Genomic DNA, 19,964 nt, shown 5'->3' with positions numbered 1-19,964 from the left:
GTGGTGAATGAAAGTCAAATAAAATATAAAGATGAAAAAAGTTTTAAACGCTGAAAAGGTCCATACAGACTAAAGTAAGCACTGTTATGTCTAAAATGAATGGAATGCTGTGTGTGTGTGGGGTGGGGGGGCATAACTGCAATGTGTATGCGTGTGTGTGTATGTGTGTGTGTGTATCAGTAGAGGCAGAGGTTAAAACGTGTGTTTACATTTACACTTGCCATGCTGCACCCTGAGGAACATTTGTTTCCAGTTCCCATGACAGGTGTTACCTGCTCAGATAAAGCTTTAGCCTTTTCTTCTGCTTCTTTCAGGCAAATCTCCAAGGACTCAAGTTGGGCCAAGGTAAACGCCATCTGTCCAGTATCCAGGGACACTTTCTTTAAAAAAAAAATCAAGTATTACTTTTTGACATGGATAGTTTGAGCGCATCTCAAACAATCTTATGGACTAATGATAGGCTTGATAAACTCACACAAATCCTCCCCTTTTCTTAACATGGAAATAAAACAGCAAAGTGTTTTAACAATAGTTTTATGTAAAATATAGAATGTAAAAAGAGTAAAAAATAAATGATGACAAAGAACAGCTTTAGAAAGTTAGATTAAATAACTGTCATTGGAATTTGATTACTTTGAAACTTTTATTATTACTTCAAAAGGTTAGGATTAAAATTTCACACTCCTGATGGAAGATGTCACCTAGAATGCCTATGTTTTTAACATTCACCTAACAGTAGGAACAGAGTCAACTGAACTCAGAGAAACCCTGTTTCCTCTGATCTTCACCTTCTCAGCATATGTCATTAAAGCAAAGATACCACGTTTTAGAATCAGATCATTCTTCCCCAGAGCCTGGCTAATATGACTTAAATTAGCAGATGTGTAGACTCTGCCTCGCAAAATTTTTCTTTTCCTTTTTTTTTTTCCAGGCAGAGTTTTGCTCTTGTTGCCCAGGCCAAGTGCAAGGGCGCGATCTTGGCTCACTGCAACCTCTACCTCCTGGGTTCAAGCGATTCTCCTGTCTCAGCCTCTGGAGATTACAGGCACGCGCCACCACGCCCGGCTAATTTTTATATTTTTAGTAGAGACGTGGATTCCCCATGTTGGCCAGGCTAGTCTTGAAATCCTGACCTCATGATCTGCCTGCCTCAGCCTCCCAAAGTGCTGGGATTGCGGGTGTGAGCCACTGCGCCTGGACTCAAAATGTTTCTAAAGTTACTTTTTCTCAGCTACAAGCTGAAGAGTATGCAAAATTGGTATGAAAACACCAGGTACAGGCCTTTGTGAGACTACAGCACTTCCTATCTACTCTTTTGCTATTGTGATACTTAATAATTACAAAGAAATATGAAAAGTTGGAAAACCTTGTACATGCTAGGATGATGACCTTCCTACAGCTTGGCTGTGGGTGTGTCCTGTTTTCTTGTGAATACTCCTGCTGCAGCTGCTTCCAATTAACCCCATAAAGAATGAACTGCATTCCTACATACCTTAAAGGTCTAACTTCTGCTTTATTTTTTTCCCTGTGGCTTATGAGACCACTGATTTTACATGTGTGCATTTCCTGATGATACAATAGAGCCATCTGGTGGTAAATGGAACCAGGCATAAAAATACAGCATTCACTCAGTTTCTGTAATTGTTCATACTATACATTGAACCTTGAGTCTCTGCCACTAGCCCCTGATATAAACAGAATTCTATGGGATGAGGGGCAAAAAAACATTGCTATGTCACCAACAGCCTGGCTCCACAGTCAAGTTCTGCCACTACAGGTGCATACTCACCCTCAAAAGTTTGCCATTAGGGGAGGAATAGCTTAAGCTGGAATGGTGATACTAGGAAGTGAACCAATTGTCCTTGGATCCCTGATGGTTCCAGTAATTTCAAAAATGGGTTCAAAAATTCTCAAAAAAAAAAAGGCTTTAAACAAAATTCTTGTGTATTTACACTTAGAGATGAATACATGTTGTAAGACATTATATGCAGAAATGGGGAATTGTCACGAGGCCAGACTATTTTTAAAAGATTGTGAATCCCTGATCTAGAATGCTATTTCCAGGGAAATTTTTCTTGTTGAATGTTTGATCTCAAGAGGAAGTTTTTAAAATTTGTATGAGTAGACTCAGCAAGATTGTCTAATCCATATCTCCAGACCTTCTCCAAACACCCAAAATTTCCCCAGCTAAGAAGAACAAACATTTCCATAAGACAAAAGCATTACGAGTCAAAGCCAGATGAAACAGGCATAACCAAGGACTGTTATTAAATAACACAGGACTTTTCATACAGACAAATTTAGGAAATTGTCATGTGTTTTAGGATAGGGAAAGACCTGAGCAAACCGTGGAGAATGCAGTCAGTCTTTTACCCCTTCACTCCAGCTGCAGTGAGCACACCCTGCTCTCTGACCTGCCTTTCAGCTTCTCCCACTCCCTTAAGGGAAAGAGCTTATACAAAAGCAAGCACTTTTTAAATAGGAGGTAACCCCATTAACAGAAAAAAGGCAAACAAAAATCAAGTCAAGAACAATTTCAAAAATAAGTAAACACATAAAGATAGAGGTTTGGGAGGTGGATATGTGATTTCAAAGACTAAAAATGTTAGATGTGCTCAATCATTGTCCCAATTTTGCAAGGTGCAATGGCAGAAGGGCAGAAAGATAGGACTTCCATTATTAATTTTATTTTACTTCCAGGTACGTGTGGACACATGCAATTTGTATTAATAATGAAAATGAATACTCTCAGTGGTTAAAGTAGTTGCAAGTGAATTATACTAGTTAACAGTCTATTACATGACATCAAAATGATGAAAATATAGGCAATATATAGGTGTTTGGGAATTGAACCTGTGTATGGATTTCCAAATGGTAAATTCCAACAATTTAATAATAATTCTCATTGTTAATTTCTCCTTTTTGTCTTAAAATTGTCTACCTAAATATAAAGTTATCTAAATACAGATACCTAATGTAACCAAGATGATCCATCTAAAATGATACTAAATAACACTAAAAATTCAATAAACTATTTGATTACAGTAAAGACACCTGACTATTATTATGCATGGATGTTGAGGTTGATAGTTTACTAACTGAACAAATCTTATATGACATTGTAAGAGTAGACTTCATTTTGGTTGCAAAGGTTTCTCACTGGATAATTTAAAGGAAAATTTGCATATTATTTTCTAATTTTATATTTCTTGATTTCTTAATCTATTTCAGTACCTTCTCATTATCCTCTACCTTGCTGTTAAGCCTTTATTTCTCTGTCCTAAAATGACAGCTGTACAAACTCTTTGACCCTTAAGGACTGGCTCAAGCTTTCTGACTGATCCAACTTCATGTGCGGTATCTAGAAAGGTTCCTGTCTGTGGAAGTCAGACAGGACTTTGCTGAACAGTAAGTAGGAGCCTGATAAATAATTGTTGATTGATTAAAGGCTTGGCAGTCAAGGAAGGTGGCTGTACCAGAACAAGCAGTCCTTCATGCTGAGAGGCTATAAGAGTGACTTCTTTGAGCAATACTTTTTATGCATCTGACCTGGGACATTGACAGGGATCAGAGCCACAGAGAAGCTCTGCTTGCCATGGTCAGGGGCCAGACTGTGCAGATGAGGGCAAGAATGTGGTCACGAGGTTGAGTGATGGTAGGGTTGTTTTAAGAATTGAATGAGGTAAAGCAGGTAAATGCTTTGACAGAAGAAGTGCTCAATAAATGTTAATAATTCCATTATCCCAATCCCTTTAAAGAGAATAATTTGGTATTAAGACTCTCTAGCTTATTTTAAAACCCAAGTAAAAGAAAATACCCATGGGGACACTTTTGTAACAGCAAGTGGCCAAACAGCAGTGGGAAATTCAGTCAAGTTTGTAATTAAGAACAGTTAATGTATTAAATATGTGCATGTGCATTTATTTAAGAGCAAGATTTTTAAATAAAAGTGTGGTTATGGCAAATTTCACCTTTGTGGAAAAGCATTTTGACATAGGTCAGTTTTGGAGAATTCAGTGTCTCTAAAATCTGAGGCTTCTAATATGTCAGGGTTCCAGCAGCAGCCCCTGCTCAGTGGTAACTTCCTGCCAGATAAACACATTTTACAAATATCCTGTTTGATATCTATTCATTACTGCTGTCCATTCCTCTCTCCTTCTGCTTGACAGGCACCTATCACCCTATTCTTCCTTACCCTTCTGCAACCTACTCATTTTCTCATGCAGATTCAAGTCTTTCCCCCGCTGATCATCTTCTCCCCCACCTACCACCCATGCCTCAGCTCCTCACCCTGAGCACATTTATTTTATCTCTCCCCGCTCCCCTTTCATGATCAGAATTCATGTCACAGTGGTAATTTCATCATTCTCATGTTCTTTTGTGTTTAGCGTTTGCAATAGTTTCTTTTTTTTTTTTCCTTTTTTTTTTTCCTTTTTTTTTTTTTGAGACGGAGTCTCGCTCTGTGGTCCAGGCTGGAGTGCAGTGGCGCAACCTCGGCTCACTGCAAGCTCAGCCTCCTGGGTTCACGCCATTCTCCTGCCTCAGCCTCCCGAGTAGCTGGGACTACAGGCGCCCGCCACCATGCCTGGCTATTTTTTTTGTATTTTTTTTAGCAGAGACGGGATTTCACCGTGTTAAGCCAAGATGGTCTCGATCTCCTGACCTCGTGATCCACCAAGCGTGAGCCACTGCGCCTGGCCCTGCAATAGTTTCTTATACTAAATTGCCCATTTCTACTTAGGCAAACATTTAAAAACTCGATTTTCCTGGTTCTAATCCACTCCAGTGAAAACAGTATTCCTGTGTGTTTGGGTTTGCCTCAATAGTCACCTAAGAAGATATTTAAATTAGAAATGTGCACAAACTACAACTAGTTGTTGAAATGCCCATCTATATGGCTGAGCAGGTGGTGGCCCTGGGAGGATAGTGGCCTGGATGAGCACAGCCTAAGGAGCACTCTGCTTGTAATCTGGAAGGCATGGTCTATATCTGACTTGATTCTAAGTGACCATGTGACTTTGGACCAGCTACTTCATTTGTCTGTGTCTCAACATTTTCATCTTTAAATGAAGAATGTATTGATCAAGACAGGAGGAAATAGATGGCTACTCCAATGCAGAAATTGAGGAGAGTTAAATGAAGGGATGATTTAGAAGGTGTGGGTAAGATTAAAGGAACCAACAAAGGTTGGTGAAGCATTTCCTGGAAGTACGGGTGTCCTTTGCCTTATCTTGACCTGAAGAGGTAGGGGAAGAGCAAAACTGACAAGTCTAGAAAGAAAGCTTGAGGAGAGGAACACAGCCACGGCCAACTATGTCTAGGCAGTCGTGGTGGTTGAAGGGAAGCGGGGAGGGGAAACAAACCAGCGGAGTAAATAGCCTGACCTTCTCTCCTCTCATCCCCTGTTCTCCTGTCTGTGTCTCTCTTGGGCTGAACTCATCAAGCCAGAGGGCAAGAGAACCCAAATAAATGTCCAGCGAGATCAGCGTTCCCTGAAAAGATGAGTTGGGAAGGGTGGAGAGTGGATAGGGAGGAGGAAACAAAGAAACCTCAGCCCAAAGGGGTTTAATTATATTAGTGGTTCCCAAATGCCACCCCATAGATCAGTGTTGGTTTGTGATAACATTTGTGCCAGTCAGCAACAAAAGGACAAGGCAAACTTTTAAAGAGAACATTGTGAATTTTTCATGAAGCCAAATTGATTCCACTTTGAAGACTGTCATTTATTCTGAGATTATAATCATTCTGCTTTCTTTGGTGTTAAGAGGATATTTCTTTAACAAATGATGGTGGTACATGGAAATTACTGTGTTTTAGTGTCTTGAAAAAAATTGAAAAGTTGGCAGCCCTATGAGAACTAACCCTAATTATTTTGGGTGTGAAAATTCTTACTGGTTTATGAAATCTAAGTATAGAGACCTCCTATCTAAATGATCTCTGCTAAATTGTGAATTGAATGTTTTATCAGGTGGCCTTTGCAGAACTAGGGTCCCTGAATTCCCCTGGACCTAGTCCAAGATGCACCTGTATTCTATATCAATTTATCTGCCTTAGCAAGTTTCCGGGATACTATTTTTTTTAGAAATAAACACATTCCTAAAGGTCAACCTTTCACCCTGTGAAAGATTTAACTACCTGTCCATTTCTATAGCATCACTGATAGAATAAAAGAAAAAGATATTGGAAAGAAATTGTTGACTCAGATTTTAATTTATAAAAAGGTTGTTGGCATGGAAGTTAAAGAGAAATGACCATGTGACATTTGATAGCTTCATAAATAACTTTAAATAATGGCTGACCCAAAACTCTTAACATGCCAACTCTTATTCAGCTCAAAGCAATTCAATTCATTTAAGTTCAAAAAATATTTATCGAAGGCTCACTATTTGCCAGGCACTATACTAGGCAACAGGGAAATAAGGAGTAACAAGGCAGACGTGGTTAATACGCTCACCAGGAGTCTCAGTCTAGAATTTCTCTCCAATACAGAAATCTTGGGATTAGGTTTATGTAAAAATGAAAAGAATGTCACAAGTTTGGTGGTTAATTTAACATTTTAATGCTCACTCCTAATATACTGCTTTGTGCTTTAGGGCTTTGTTCCTTCCTCTTTGATGAAGATTCTGGTAGATGTTAGAAGGTGGTAAGAGGCAGTTCTAATCTGTTTTCAAATATTCCAGGTCTATCTCTAGTAACATTGCTTTATAGGCTCTTAGAGACCTTGTGTAAACAGCATCAGAGGAGAAAAAGGACCTTGCAAAAGATGGATATCTTCCATGGTTTAAATTAAAGTTAACAGCAAAATAGGATCTGGGCTACAGGAGTCCTGAATTCGAGTTCATATTACATTACATATGTTACAGAATCTGTTCTGTGACCTAAAATAGCCCTCTATCATTTTGATTTATGAGCAACAGAGACTCCATTGAACACCTGATAACATCTGTGAATTCTCTTATCAAAAAAAAGTATGTGCACAGCTTGCACACACATACAGTAAGCACACATGCACATAATTTTGTATAAGCTTTCAGGGTGTTTAAGCACCCTTCTCAATACCATTCATGTGGCCCACATTAAGCAATCCTTATTTAGAGAGAATATCACATGCTAGCCACCTTTAATTTTTATTCAAAAATAAATTACAGTCTGGGTGTGCTGGCTCATGACTGCAATCCCAGCATTTTGGGAGGCTAAGATGGACAGATCTCTCGAGCCCAGGAGTTCAAGATCAGCCTGTGCAACATGGTGAGACCTCGTCTCTGCAAAAAAATAAAAATAATTAGCAGGTGGTGGTGGTGTGTGCCTGCAGTCCCAGCTACTTGGGAAGCTGAGGCTGAAGGATTGCTTGAGCCTGGGAAGTGGAGGCTCAGTGAGCCGAGATTACGCCACCGCACTCCCGCTTGGATGATAGAGCAAGAACCTGTCTCAACAACAATGATGACAACAACAACAACAACAACAAAATAAAAAAAAAACCCTATTTGTTTTTAAATAAAATTTTCAGTTAAGTGGGATATAAAATACTGCAAATACGTTTGCCATTTGTAAAGATGGTACTTTTTTTGTGTGACAGGATTATTTATTTTCTCACTCATCATGCATGAGTTTAGATTTTGAGTACTTTGGCATGTTGACCAATTATGTTTTCATTCTCCAACTGAATTTTAGTGTTTTAGGAAATGCACATGCCTGTAGGACTTTCAAGTCAGCTCATGAGTAAAGTGATAGAATTGATGACATTTCATTGCCCAAGTTGATTGTGGCTTTTCAAAGTTAGTTTTGTTGTATAAATTTTGCTATACTGTGTAAAATCAACAGCAAATGTTTTATGATTGACAGTGTTCAGACTGGAGGTAATTTTTTTCTACTAGTTTGATTCTAAATAGGTAAATTTTTAAAAAATTTAAAAAATTAATTACAATGATAAGAACTTCAATATTCTAGCAATGCTATTTCCAAAACCTAGCAAGGAAATCCTTCGTTGAACTTGAAGTTTCATAGAAACCTTTTTCATGAGAAACCCTTTTATTTCCTCCCAGACTGGCATTTGCACAGACTCCGTTCTTTACCAAGATCTGAAGGAGAAATGTGTTATGCATCCTTTCATATCAGATAAAAGTTTAGGAACAATTTCCATAGTACATTCCAATATGATAAGGCACAGAAGACAGATAGAAAGGCTCACTTTGGCTGTGAATTTCCACTTCTTTTAAGGTCTTGCAGTCAAAATGCTTCTAAGAGGCATGGCAAAAATATTGGAGAAGAAAGCATAGTACAGCTAACTGTAGCTACTCAGTGGGCCTCAGTTTTCCCGTCTGTGAAATGAGAAGACCATTGTACCTCATTCAACTTGACCTCTGCACTGGCCATTTGGCAAGCTGTTTTGACTGCCCAGTGTCTTTCTCTGTTTGGAGAATTTCCCATCCCATAAATCCTATCTTTCAAAGTTAAAAGCCAGGAGCTCCTTCCCAAGCATTCTTCACAGCCAAGGTGTAGTCAGGAGACGTAGACTCCACCAAGTCAGACACATCAGCATGAAACTTCAGTGTGGATGAGAATGAAATGAAAAAGGTACCAAACAGCGTGGAATCTGGCTTGGTGGACAGGGCCATTCTGTTTTCAGAGGATACAGTGACAGAAGACTTAGAAATAATATCTCAGATTCAGGGAAAGTGACAGGTTATAGGTCTGGTGGCAGCAGTAACAGGTTTGTCCTCAGAATCTGCAAGATAATTGAGTGTAGCCTCCAAGGTTGATTCTCTGGCTCTCCTAAAGAACCTCTGAAATATCTAATATTTTCCAATAATTCTTCCCCCCCTGAATCCTAACTAGTATGGGTTCTGTTGATTTCAGATATGAATCTGACTGATGCAAGGTCCTTGATGTAGTTATATTTATTGTTTGTGTGACTTTAAGAGAGTAATTTAATTATTCTGAGCCCCCATTTCCTCATCTATAAAAATGGAGGAGATGATAACTCCAGGGTTTGCTGTGATGATGAAATGGGGTAATTCAGGAATTTTACTTAGTATAACAGCTGGTCCATAGTAGCAAGTAAAAAGAAAATTCTCTCTTCAAGCTGTAGGTTTTATATTCCTATGGTCTAGCTTCTGGGAGTTCCCAGCCTAGGAGAGAGTCTGGGAGTTGATTGTAAGGACCAGAAACTCTTGGCTTTATGTGAATATACCTCCTAGCCTGGTTACTCCTTGTTAGAAAATGCACATAGTTATGCATAAACGAAGAGCAAAAATTTAAAAATGCAAGTGGGGAGGGCACAGCCTTGCATCCTCCCCTGCCAGCTAAAGAGAATTTTTACTTGATCTGCTCCATTTCTTCTCTTCCTTTACCTTCTTTTTTAAAAATTGTATTATTTTATTTTAAGTTCCAGGGTACATGTGTGGGATGTGCAGGTTTGTTGCAAAGGTAAATGTGTGCCATGGTGATTTGCTGCATCTATCAACCCATCACCTCAGTATTAAGCCCCACATGCATTAGCTATTTACCCTGATGCTCTCCTTCCTCCTGCCACCCTCACCCCTACAGGCCCCAGTGTGTGTTATTCCCCTCCCTGTGTTCATGTGTTCTCTTCATTCAGCTCCCACTTGTAAGTGAGAACATGTGGTGTTTGGTTTTCTGTTCCTGCATTAGTTTGCTGAGGATAATGGCTTCCAGCTCCATCCATGTTCCTGCAAAGGACAAGATCTCATTCCTTTTTATGACTGCATAGTACTCCATGGTTATATGTACCACATTTTCTTTATCCAGTCTATCATTGATGGACATTTGGGTTGATTCCATGTCTTTGCTATTGTGAATAGTGCTGCAATGAACATATGTGTGCATATATCTTTATAATAGAATGATTTATATTCCTCTGGGTATATACCTAGTAATGGGATTGCTGGGTCAAATGGTATTTCTTGTTATATGTCTTTGAGGAATCGCCACACCGTCTTCCACAATGGTTGAACTAATTTACATTCCCACGAACAGTGTAAAAGTATTTCTTTTTCTCCATAGCATTGCCAGCATCTGTTGTTTCTTGACTTTTTAATAACTGCCATTCTGACTGGTGTGAGATGGTATCTCATTGTGGTTTTGATTTTCATTTCTCTAATGATCAGTGGTGTTGAGCTTTTTTCCATATGTTTCTTGGCCACATAAATGTCTTCTTTTGAGAAATGTCTGTTCATGTCTTTTGCCCACTTTTTAATGGTTTTTTTTTTCTTGTACATTTCTTTAAGTTCCTTGCAGATTCTGGATATTAGACCTTTGTCAGATGAACAGATTGCAAAAATCTTCTCCCATTCTGTAGGTTGTCTGTTCACCCTAATGACAGTTTCTTTGGTATGCAGAAGCTCTTTAGTTTAATTAGATCCCATTTGTCAATTTTTTATTTTTGTTGTTGATGTTTTAGTCATTAAATCTTTGCCACAGCCTGTGTCCTGAATGCTATTGCCTAGATTTTCTGTTTGGGAAGTTATAGTTTTGGGTTTTACACTTAAGTCTTTAATCCATCTTGAGATAATTTTTGTATATGGTATAAGGAAGGCATCCAGTTTCAATTTTCTGCATATGGCTAGCCAGTTCTCCAGCACCATTTATTAAACAGGGAATCCTTTCCTCATTGCTTATTTTTGTCAGGTTTGTCAAAGATCAGATGGTCGTAGTCATTTCTGAGTTCTCTATTCTGTTCCATTGGTCTATGTGTCTGTTTTTGTACCAGTACAATGCTGTTTTGGTTACTGTAGCCTTGTAGTATAGTTTAAAATTGGGTAGCATAATGCCTCCAGCTTTGCTCTGTTTGCTTAAAATTGTCTTGGCTATACAGGCTCTTTTTTGGTTCTGTATGAATTCTAAAGTAGTTTTTTTCTAGTTCTGTGAAGAATGTCAATGGTATTTTAATAGGAATAGCATTGAATCTATAAATTACCATTTATTGAATCTATAAATGGCCATTGTTACGATATTGATTCTTCCTATCTGTGAGCATGGAATGTTTTTCCATTTGTTTGTGTCCTCTCTGATTTCCTCAAGCAGTAGTTTGTAGTTCTTCTTGAAGAGGTCCTTCACTCCCCTTGTTAGCTGTATTCCTGGGTGTTTTATTCTCTTTCTAGCAATTGTGAACAGTTCATTCATTCATGATTTGGCTCTCTGCTTGTCTATCATTGGTGTATAGGAATGCTTGTGATTTTTGCATATTGATTTTGTATCCTGAGATTTTGCTGAAGTTGCTTATCAGCTTAAGAAGCTTTGAGGCTGAGATGGTGGGATTTTCTGGATATAGGATCATGTCATCTGCAAATAGAGACAGTTTGGCTTCCTCCCTTTCTATTCGAATGTGCTTTATTCCTTTTCTTGCCTGATTGCCCTGGCCAAAACTTCCAATACTATGTTGAATAGGAGTGGTGAGAGAGAGCATCCTCGTCTTGGCCTGTTTTCAAGGGAATGCTTCTAGCTTTTGCCCATTCAGTATGATATTGGCTGTGGATTTGTCATAAATGGCTCTTATTATTTTGAGGTATGTTCCATCAATACCTAATTTATTGAGAGTTTTTAACATAAAGTGATGTTGAAATTTTTTGAAGGCCTTTTCTGCTTCTATTGAGGTAATCATGTAGTTTTTGTCTTTAGTTCTGTTTATGTAATGAATTACATTTATTGATTTGCATATGGTGAACCAGCCTTCATCCTGGGGATGAAGCTGACTTGATCGCAGTGAATAAGCTTTTTGATGTGCTGCTGGATTCAGTTTGCCAGTATTTTATTGAGGATTTTTGCATCAGTGTTCATTAGGGATATTGGCCTGAAGTTTTTTTTGTTGTATCTCTGCCAGGTTTTGGTATCAGGATAATGTTGGCCTCATAAAATGAGATAGGGAGGAGTCTCTCCTTTTCAATTGTTTGGAATAGTTTCAGAATAAATGGTACCAGCTCCTCTTTGTACCTCTGGTAGAATTCAGCTATAAAAGTGTCTGGTCCTAGGCTTCTTTTTGTTGGTAGGCCATTTATTACTGCCTCAATTTCAGAACTTGTAATTGGTCCATTCAGATATCAACTTCTTATTGGTTCAGTCTTGGGAGGATGTATATGTCCAGGAACTTATCCATTTCTTCTAGATTTTCTAGTTTATTTGCTAGAGGTGTTTATAGTATTCTCTGATGGTTGTTTGTATATTCTGTGGGGTCAGTGGTAATATCTCCTTTATCATTTTTAATTGTGTCTGTTTGATTCCTCTCTCTTTTCTTCTTTATTAGTCTAGCTTTTGGTCTATCTATTTTATTCATTTTTTCATAAAAGCAGGTCCCGGATTAATTGATTTTTGGAAGGGTTTTTTGTGTCTCTATCTTCTTCAGTTCCAATTTGATTTTGGTTATTTCTTGTCTTTTCCTAGCTTTGGGGGTTATTTGCTCTTGGTTCTCTAGTTCTTTTAGTTGTGATATTAGGATGTCGATTTGAGATCTTTCTAATCTTTTTTGATGTGGGCATTTAGTGCTGGAAATTTCCCTCTTAACACTGCTGTAGCTTCATCCCAGAGATTCTGGTACATTGATTCTTTGTTATCATTGGTTTCAAAGAACTTCTTGATTTCTGCCTTGATTTTATTATTTACCCAGGAGTCATTCAGGAGCAGGTAGTTCAATTTTCACATAGTTGTGTGGTTCTGAGTGAGTTTCCTAATCTTGAGTTCTAATTTGATTGTGCTGTGGTCTGGGAGATTGTTTGTTATGATTTCAGTTCGTTTGCATTTGCTGAGGAGTGTTTTACTTCCAATTATGTGATTGATTTTAGAGTAAGTGCCATGTGACCACAAGAAGAATGTATATTCTGTTGTTTTGACATGGAGAGTTCTGCAGATATATATCAGGTCCACTGGATTCAGAGCTGAATTCAAGTCCTGAATATCTTTGTCAGTGTTCTGTCACTACTATCTGTGATCTGTCTAATATGGACAGTGTGGTCTTAAAGTCTCCCACTATTATTGTGTGGGAGTCTATGTCTCTTTGAAGGTATCTATGAATTTGCTTTATGAATCTAGGTGCTCCTGCATTGGGTGCATATATATTTAGGATAGTTAGCTCTTGTTGTTGAATTAAACCCTTTACCATTATGTAATGCCCTTCTTTGTCTTTTTTGATCTTTGTTGGCTTAAGGTCTGTTTTGTCAGAAACTAGGATCGCAGCCAGTTTCAGTGGCTCATGCCTGTATTCCCAGCACTTTGGGAGGCTGAGGTGGGCTGATTATCTGGTGTTAGGAGTTTGAAAACAGCCTGGCCAACATGGTGAAACCCTGTCTCTACTAAAACTACAAAAATTAGCCAGGCGTGGTGGCATGCGCCTGTAGTCCCAGCTACTCGGGAGGCTAAGTCAGGAGAGTTGCTTGAACTCAGAAGGCAGAGACTGCAGTGAGCCGAGATCATGCCACTGCACTCCAGCCTGGGTGACAGAGCCAGACTCCATCTCCAAAAAAAAAGAAAAAAAGAAACTAGGATTGCAATTTGTGTTTTTTTCTACTTTGCATTTGCTTGGTAAGTTTTTCTCCATCCTTTTATTTAGAGCCTATGTGTGTCTTTGCACATGAGATGGTTCTCCTGAATACAACACACTGATGGGTCTTGACTCTTTATTCAGCTTGCCATTCTGTGTCTTTTAATTGGGGCACTTACCCTATTTACATTTAAGGTTAATATTGTTATGTGTGAATTTCATCCTGTCACCATTATGCTAGCTGGTTATTTTGCAGACTTGTTAATGTAGTTGCTTCATAGTGTCATTGGTCTTTGTACTTCACTGTGTTTTTGTAGTGGCTGGTAATGGATTTTCTTTTCCATATTTAGTGCTTCCTTCAGGAGCTCCTGCAAAGCAGGATTTGTGGTGACAAATTCCCTCAGCATTCGCTTGTCTGAAAAGGATTTTATTTCCTCTTTGCTTATGAAGCTTAGTTTGGCTGGATATAAAATTCTAGTTTGGAAATTCTTTTCTTTAAGAATGTTGAATATTGTCCCCCCAATCTTTTCTGGCTTGCAAGGTTTTCACTGAGAGGTCCTCTGTTAGTCTGATAGGCTTCCCTTTGTAGGTGACATGGCCTTTCTCTCTGGCTGCCCTTAACATTTTTTTCCTTCATTTTGACCTTGGAGAATCTGATGATTATGTGTCTTGGGGTTGACCTTTTCATGGAGTACCTTACTGGGGTTCTCTGGATTTCCTCACTTTGAATGTTGGTGTGTCTTGCTAGGTTGGGGAAGTTCTCCTGGATGATATCTTGAAGTATGTTTTCCAACTTGGTTTTGTTCTCCCCATCTCTTTCAGGTACCCCAATCAGTTGTAGATTTGGTCCTTTTACATAATCCCATAGTCCTCAGAGGTTTTGTTTGTTTCTTTTCTTTCATTTTTCTCTAATCTTGTTTGCCTGTATTATTTCAGCAAGATAGTCTTTTAGCTCTGAAATTATTTTCTCTACCTGGTCTATTTGGCTGTAGATACTTGTGGTTGCATTGTGAAGTTCTCATGTTGTGTTTTTCAGCTCCATCAGGTCATTTATTTTCTTCTCTAAACTGGTTATTCAGGTTAACAGCTCCTATAGTGTTTTATTGTGGTTCTTAGCTTCTTTGCATTGGGTTGGAACATGCTCCTTCAGTTCAGCAAAGTTCATTATTACCCACCTTCTGAGGCCTACTTCTGTCAGTTTATCCATCTCAGCCTCAGCCCAGTTCTGTTCCCTTGCTGGAGAGGTGTTGTGATCATCTGGAGCAGAAGAGGCACTCTGGCTTTTTGAGTTTTCAGCATGAGTTTATGTATTTTTGATCTTTGAGGCTGCTGACTTTTGGATGGGGTTTGTGTGGGGACTTTTTGTTGACGCTGTTGTTGCTTTCTGTTTGTTTGTTTTTCTTTTCTTTTCTTTTTTTAGATGGAGTTTCTCTCTTGTTGCCCAGGCTGAAGTGCAATGGCATGATCTCAGCTCACCGCAACCTCCGCCTCCTGGGTTCAAGTGATTCTCCTGCTTCAGCCTCTTGAGTAGCTGGGATTACAGGCATGTACCACCATGCCCGGCTAATCTTGTATTTTTAGTAGAGATGGGGTTTCTCCATGTTGGTAAGGCTGGTCTCGAACTCCCGATCTCAGAAGATCGTCCACCTTGTGGCCTCCCAAAGTGTTGGGATTACAGGCGTGAGCCACCATTCCCAGCCTGTTTTTCTTTTAACAGTCAGGCCCCTCTTCCGTAGGGTTGCTATGGTTTGCTGAGGGTCCATTCCAGACCCTATTTGTCAGGGTCCCTCCCACACTTGGAGGTGTCACCAGAGGAGGCTGCACAACAGCAAAGATGGCTGTCCACTTCTTCCTCTGGGAGCTCTGTCCCAGAGGGGCACCAACCAGATGCCAGCAGGAATGCTCCTGTATAAGGTGTCTGGCAACCACTGTTGTAGAGTCTCACCCAATCAGGAGGCATGGGATCAAAGACTTGCTTAATGAAGCACTCTGGCGGCCCCTTGGTGGAGGAAGTGCACTGTGTGGGAGGAATCCCACTCGTCCAGACTGCCTGGAGTCCTCAGAGCCAGCAAGGGGAAAGACTAAGTCTGCAGATCCCTTTACCCCAGGGTTTCATCCTAGGGAGATCAGAGCTCTGTCCATAAACCCCTGGCCAGAATGGCTGAAATTCCCACAAGGAGGCCCTGACCAGTGAGGAAGGATGGGTCTAAGTCCATCCTCAAGAGGCAGTCTGGTCATGATCTGCCACAGCCGCTGTGCTGTGCTGTGCTGTGGGGAATTCCTCCTGGGCCCAAACTGCCCAGCCTCCCCAGCACCCACAGGAGAAAATGGCAGACTGGAGCTGCAGTGATGGCTGCTGCCCCTTCCCTGGGTGACTTTCTTATTAGACAGGTTCTTTGGGGCTTTTGAGATGAAGAGAGTGTGGACTGGGGCTAACAGAGAAAGGTTTTCAAAGAATTTTTGAGGAGAAAACTTGGGAAAAGTCCTATGAGATGAAAGCTTATGGAGAAGAAAAGGGGGACTAAAAAATAAATGTGTCCCTGAAGTTTTCCCTGACATGTTGTTTAATTAATGCAATTTAACCCTCCATATACCATAGGAGTTCACTGGACTCAATTATAGTTTTGTTTCTTTTTTTGAGCAGTTCTATCTGTAAAAATTGATATTTTGTGAATTTTATTATTTCTTAGTAGTCTTACAAAGAACAAAGATAACATATATTTATTTTAAAATAAAATTTATTCTATCTTGCAATTATCACACAAGTCCATTGAGCCTTTTATAAAGCTAAGATATATTGTGAGATCTTAGTAATCTTCTTTTTCTAACATTTTAAACATTTTGCTATTTTGTTATACTAGGAATTATTTTTTTCTTATTCATCAATTATTTTCAACTATGACTTAAAAAAAGACTAAAGAGAAAAAAAAATGGAACCTACTAGAAAGACAAATACGATAGTGAAATTAATAATCATCTTTCAATTTTATACTGTGTTGCCAAAAGTATTGCATCATCTTTCAAGATGGTATAGAAGAGGAGACACCATGTGTATGGTATGTTTTTAGCTTTCATTGAACACAGTTGAGAATACTGATTTTTTCTTTTTCCATCTATAATGACCAAACAGAAGAAAACTGACAGAGGGAGACATTTCACAATTCTTAGACAAATCAGAAAACAAATACAAAGAGCTACAGCAAGCTCTCTGGACCAGCACTGTCCCATAGGGTAGCAACTAACTACATGTGACATTTGGGTACTTAAAATATGGTTAGTTTGACTTGAGATGTGTTTTAAGTATAAAATACACACTGATTTTGAAGCTTTAGTACAATAAATGGGAATGTCAGATATCTTATTAATATTTTTATATCAATTCTATGTTGAAATGATAATACTTTGAATATGCAAAATTAAATAAAATGTATTATTCAAATTTAATTTCACCTGTTTAAAATTTTCAATTTGGCTACTAGAAACTTCTTAATTACATATATAACATGAAATATATTTCTGCTGGACAGTGCTACTTTACACACTAATGTTGATGATGGAATCAATCATGTAAGTGAAACAGACTATGAATCTTTAGATCATGATTTCCTACAAACGTTAACAAATTTCCTCAAATTCATGAATCAATGAGTAAACAACCTGTCTCCATGGAAAATAAAGAAAATAGAGTACTTCATACAGGACGGACTGTATCACACCATATTTTGCAATAAGAATTTGGACTTTCCTCTTTTGCTAACTGAATATATGGCAATATTCTTTTATCTTTTATAATGTTTGTGTGCCAAATTTTTTATTTGATATAAAGAGTTTTGCTATGTTTAACTTTTATTAAAATTTCTAATCAGTTTTTCTATTATGCCATTATCCTTCTGTAAATTATTTGAAAAATGACTTAAAAAATAAAAAAAATTTAGATGGATTTCTTCAGTTGAGATGGTGAATGATGATACTATTTTCCTAGTATGTATAGGGGTAAGTACTTGAATATTTGAAACTTACCTTGCAGGCACTAGACTTTTCTTTTTTTCCTCTCTTTTTTTTTTTTTTTTTTTTTTTGAGACGGAGTCTCACTCTGTCACCAGGCTGGAGTGCAGTAGCACTATCTCGGCTAACTGCAACCTCCGCCTCCCAGGTTCAAGCGATTCTGCTGCCTCAGCCTCCCTGGTAGCTGGGACTACAGGTGCGTGCCATCACACCCAGCTAATTTTTGTATTTTTAGTAGAGACGGGGTTTCCCCATGTTGGCCAGGACAATCTTGATCTGTTGACCTCATAATCCACCCGCCTCAGCCTCCAAAAGTGCTGGGATTACAGGCATGAGCCACCGTGCCCGGCCTAGACTTTTTTTTAAACCACAAACCAATTCCAACCATTTAGTACATTTGGATTTGAGCATTACATGATGAGTGATCACAAAGCGCAGGTAGAAATAGGCCCTAGAAAAAGCAGGTTGTTCTAGAATTTATAGCATTCTCCTTAGGCATTTGAGGCAAGACCTTAATATATGAAGGATATTACACTGTAATAAACATTATAAATATTTTTCAATCTCTTACTTTGAGTATTTGGAAATGCTTCTTAAATGAGTTGAAAAAATGGTAAGTGATAAATTTTCTTATGAGATACAGAATTTTCAGAATCCAAATTATCTTGTCATCTTTCTGTGTTAATGCAAAACCTCATTCAATCAACTTCTTGAAGAAGCAAGCTCTAATCAAACTTAGAAAAACCCTCCATTTCTCTGAACCTAAGTACAGATAGTACACCACATTGATTGAAATATTTTAACGTATTTCAAAATAACCAATGGACTCTGATACCCGATCTAACATAAACAGTTTAGCTATTGACATGAAGACCTGGGGCTATTATTTCCAGCAGCAAATTTCAGTTTAACAAAACTATCAAAATAAGCTGATGTTATGCAATCTGCCTGGTGAGACCGAGGGCAGCCAGAGGTCAGACTTTCTTCCTGAGAGGCTGCATCCTTGTGCTATTTACCCTGCTGCCACCTGCACTCTCTGCCAACTTCCCCAAGTATCCAGAGAAAACCTCTCAAAGGGAAAGGCTAGATTGAGCAACTGTCCTAACTCCTTCGAAGGATATCTTCTCTTAAGGAAATTTTAAACAGTTTCGAAAAGTAATTTTCTTCAGATCATAGCAATTGAAGTGTGCTTTCAAAGTCAGACTGATTAATTTTGATGGTCTCTCCATTTTCACCACTGTTATTCAACGTAGTACCAGAACTCCTACCTAGAGCAGTGAGATGAGAATGAAATAGAGAGCATCCAAATTGGAAAGGAAGAAGTCAAATTACCCTTGTTTACAGATAATATGATCTTATGTTTGGAAAAACCTAAAGACTTCATAAAAAATAGCTATTAGAACAGATAAACAAATTTAGTAAAGTTGTAGAATACAAAACCAACATACAAAAATCAGTAACATTTCTATATGCCAACAGCAAACAACCTGAAAAAGAAATCAAGAAAGTAATTCCATTTACAAGAGATAAAAATAAAATAAAATACCCAGGAATAAACTTAGCCAAATAAATGAAAGATTTCTACAATGAAAACTATAAAACATTAATGCAAGAAATTGAAGAGGATACCAAAAGAAGGAAACAACATTCCATGTTCATGGTCTAGAAGAATAAATATTTTTAAAATGTCCATACTGCCCAAAGCAACGTACAGATTCAATGCAATATCTAACAAAATGCCAATGAAATTCTTCTCAGAATTTAAAAAAAAATCCAAGTTTGTATGGAACCATAAAAGACCCAGAATAGCCAAAAATACCCTGAGCAAAAAGAACAAAACTGGAGGAATCACATTACCTGACTTCAAATTATACCACAGAGCTATAGTAACCAAAACAGCAAGATACTGGCACAAAAATGAAAACAGATCAATGGAGCAAAATAGAGAACCCAGAAATAAATTTATACATCTACAGTAAACTCATTTTTTACAAAGGTGCCAAGAACATACATTGGAGAAGGGACAGTCTCTTCAATAAATGATGATGGGAAAACTGGATATCCATATGGAGAATGAAACTAGACCCCTATGTTTCGCCATATACAAAAATCAAATCAAAATGGATGAAAGACTTAAATCTAAGACCTCAACTATGAACCTACTAAAATAAAACATTGAGGAAACTCTCCAGGACATTGTTCTGGGGAAATATTTCTTGAGTAATATTCCATAAGCACAGGGAACCAAAGCAAACATTGACAAATGGGATCACATGAAGTTAAAAAGCTTCTGTATAGCAAAGGAAATAATCAACAAAGTGAAGAAACAACCCACAAATGGGAGAAAATATTTGGAAACTACCCATCTGACAAGGGATTCATAGCCAGGATACATAAGGAGCTCAAACAATAGTAAAAAAAACTAATCCTCTAATTAAAAATGGCAAAAGATCCTAATAGACGTTCCTCA

General features: G+C 38.3%; 1 protein-coding gene across 1 annotated transcript in view; it reads right to left on the bottom strand.

Moving 5' to 3' along the window:
• CCDC192 (coiled-coil domain containing 192) overlaps positions 1-19,964 on the bottom strand; it is a 227,003-nt gene that overhangs the window by 187,405 nt on the left and 19,634 nt on the right. The window contains exon 3 of the mRNA XM_002815851.6: positions 273-380. Coding sequence (XP_002815897.3) covers positions 273-380 — 108 coding nt within the window. The remainder of the gene's footprint in view (positions 1-272; positions 381-19,964) is intronic.

The sequence above is a fragment of the Pongo abelii genome, chromosome 4 (genome assembly GCF_028885655.2).
Source record: "Pongo abelii isolate AG06213 chromosome 4, NHGRI_mPonAbe1-v2.0_pri, whole genome shotgun sequence".
Taxonomy (NCBI): Eukaryota; Metazoa; Chordata; class Mammalia; order Primates; family Hominidae; genus Pongo; species Pongo abelii.
This window is presented reverse-complemented; position numbering and strand designations above follow the sequence as displayed.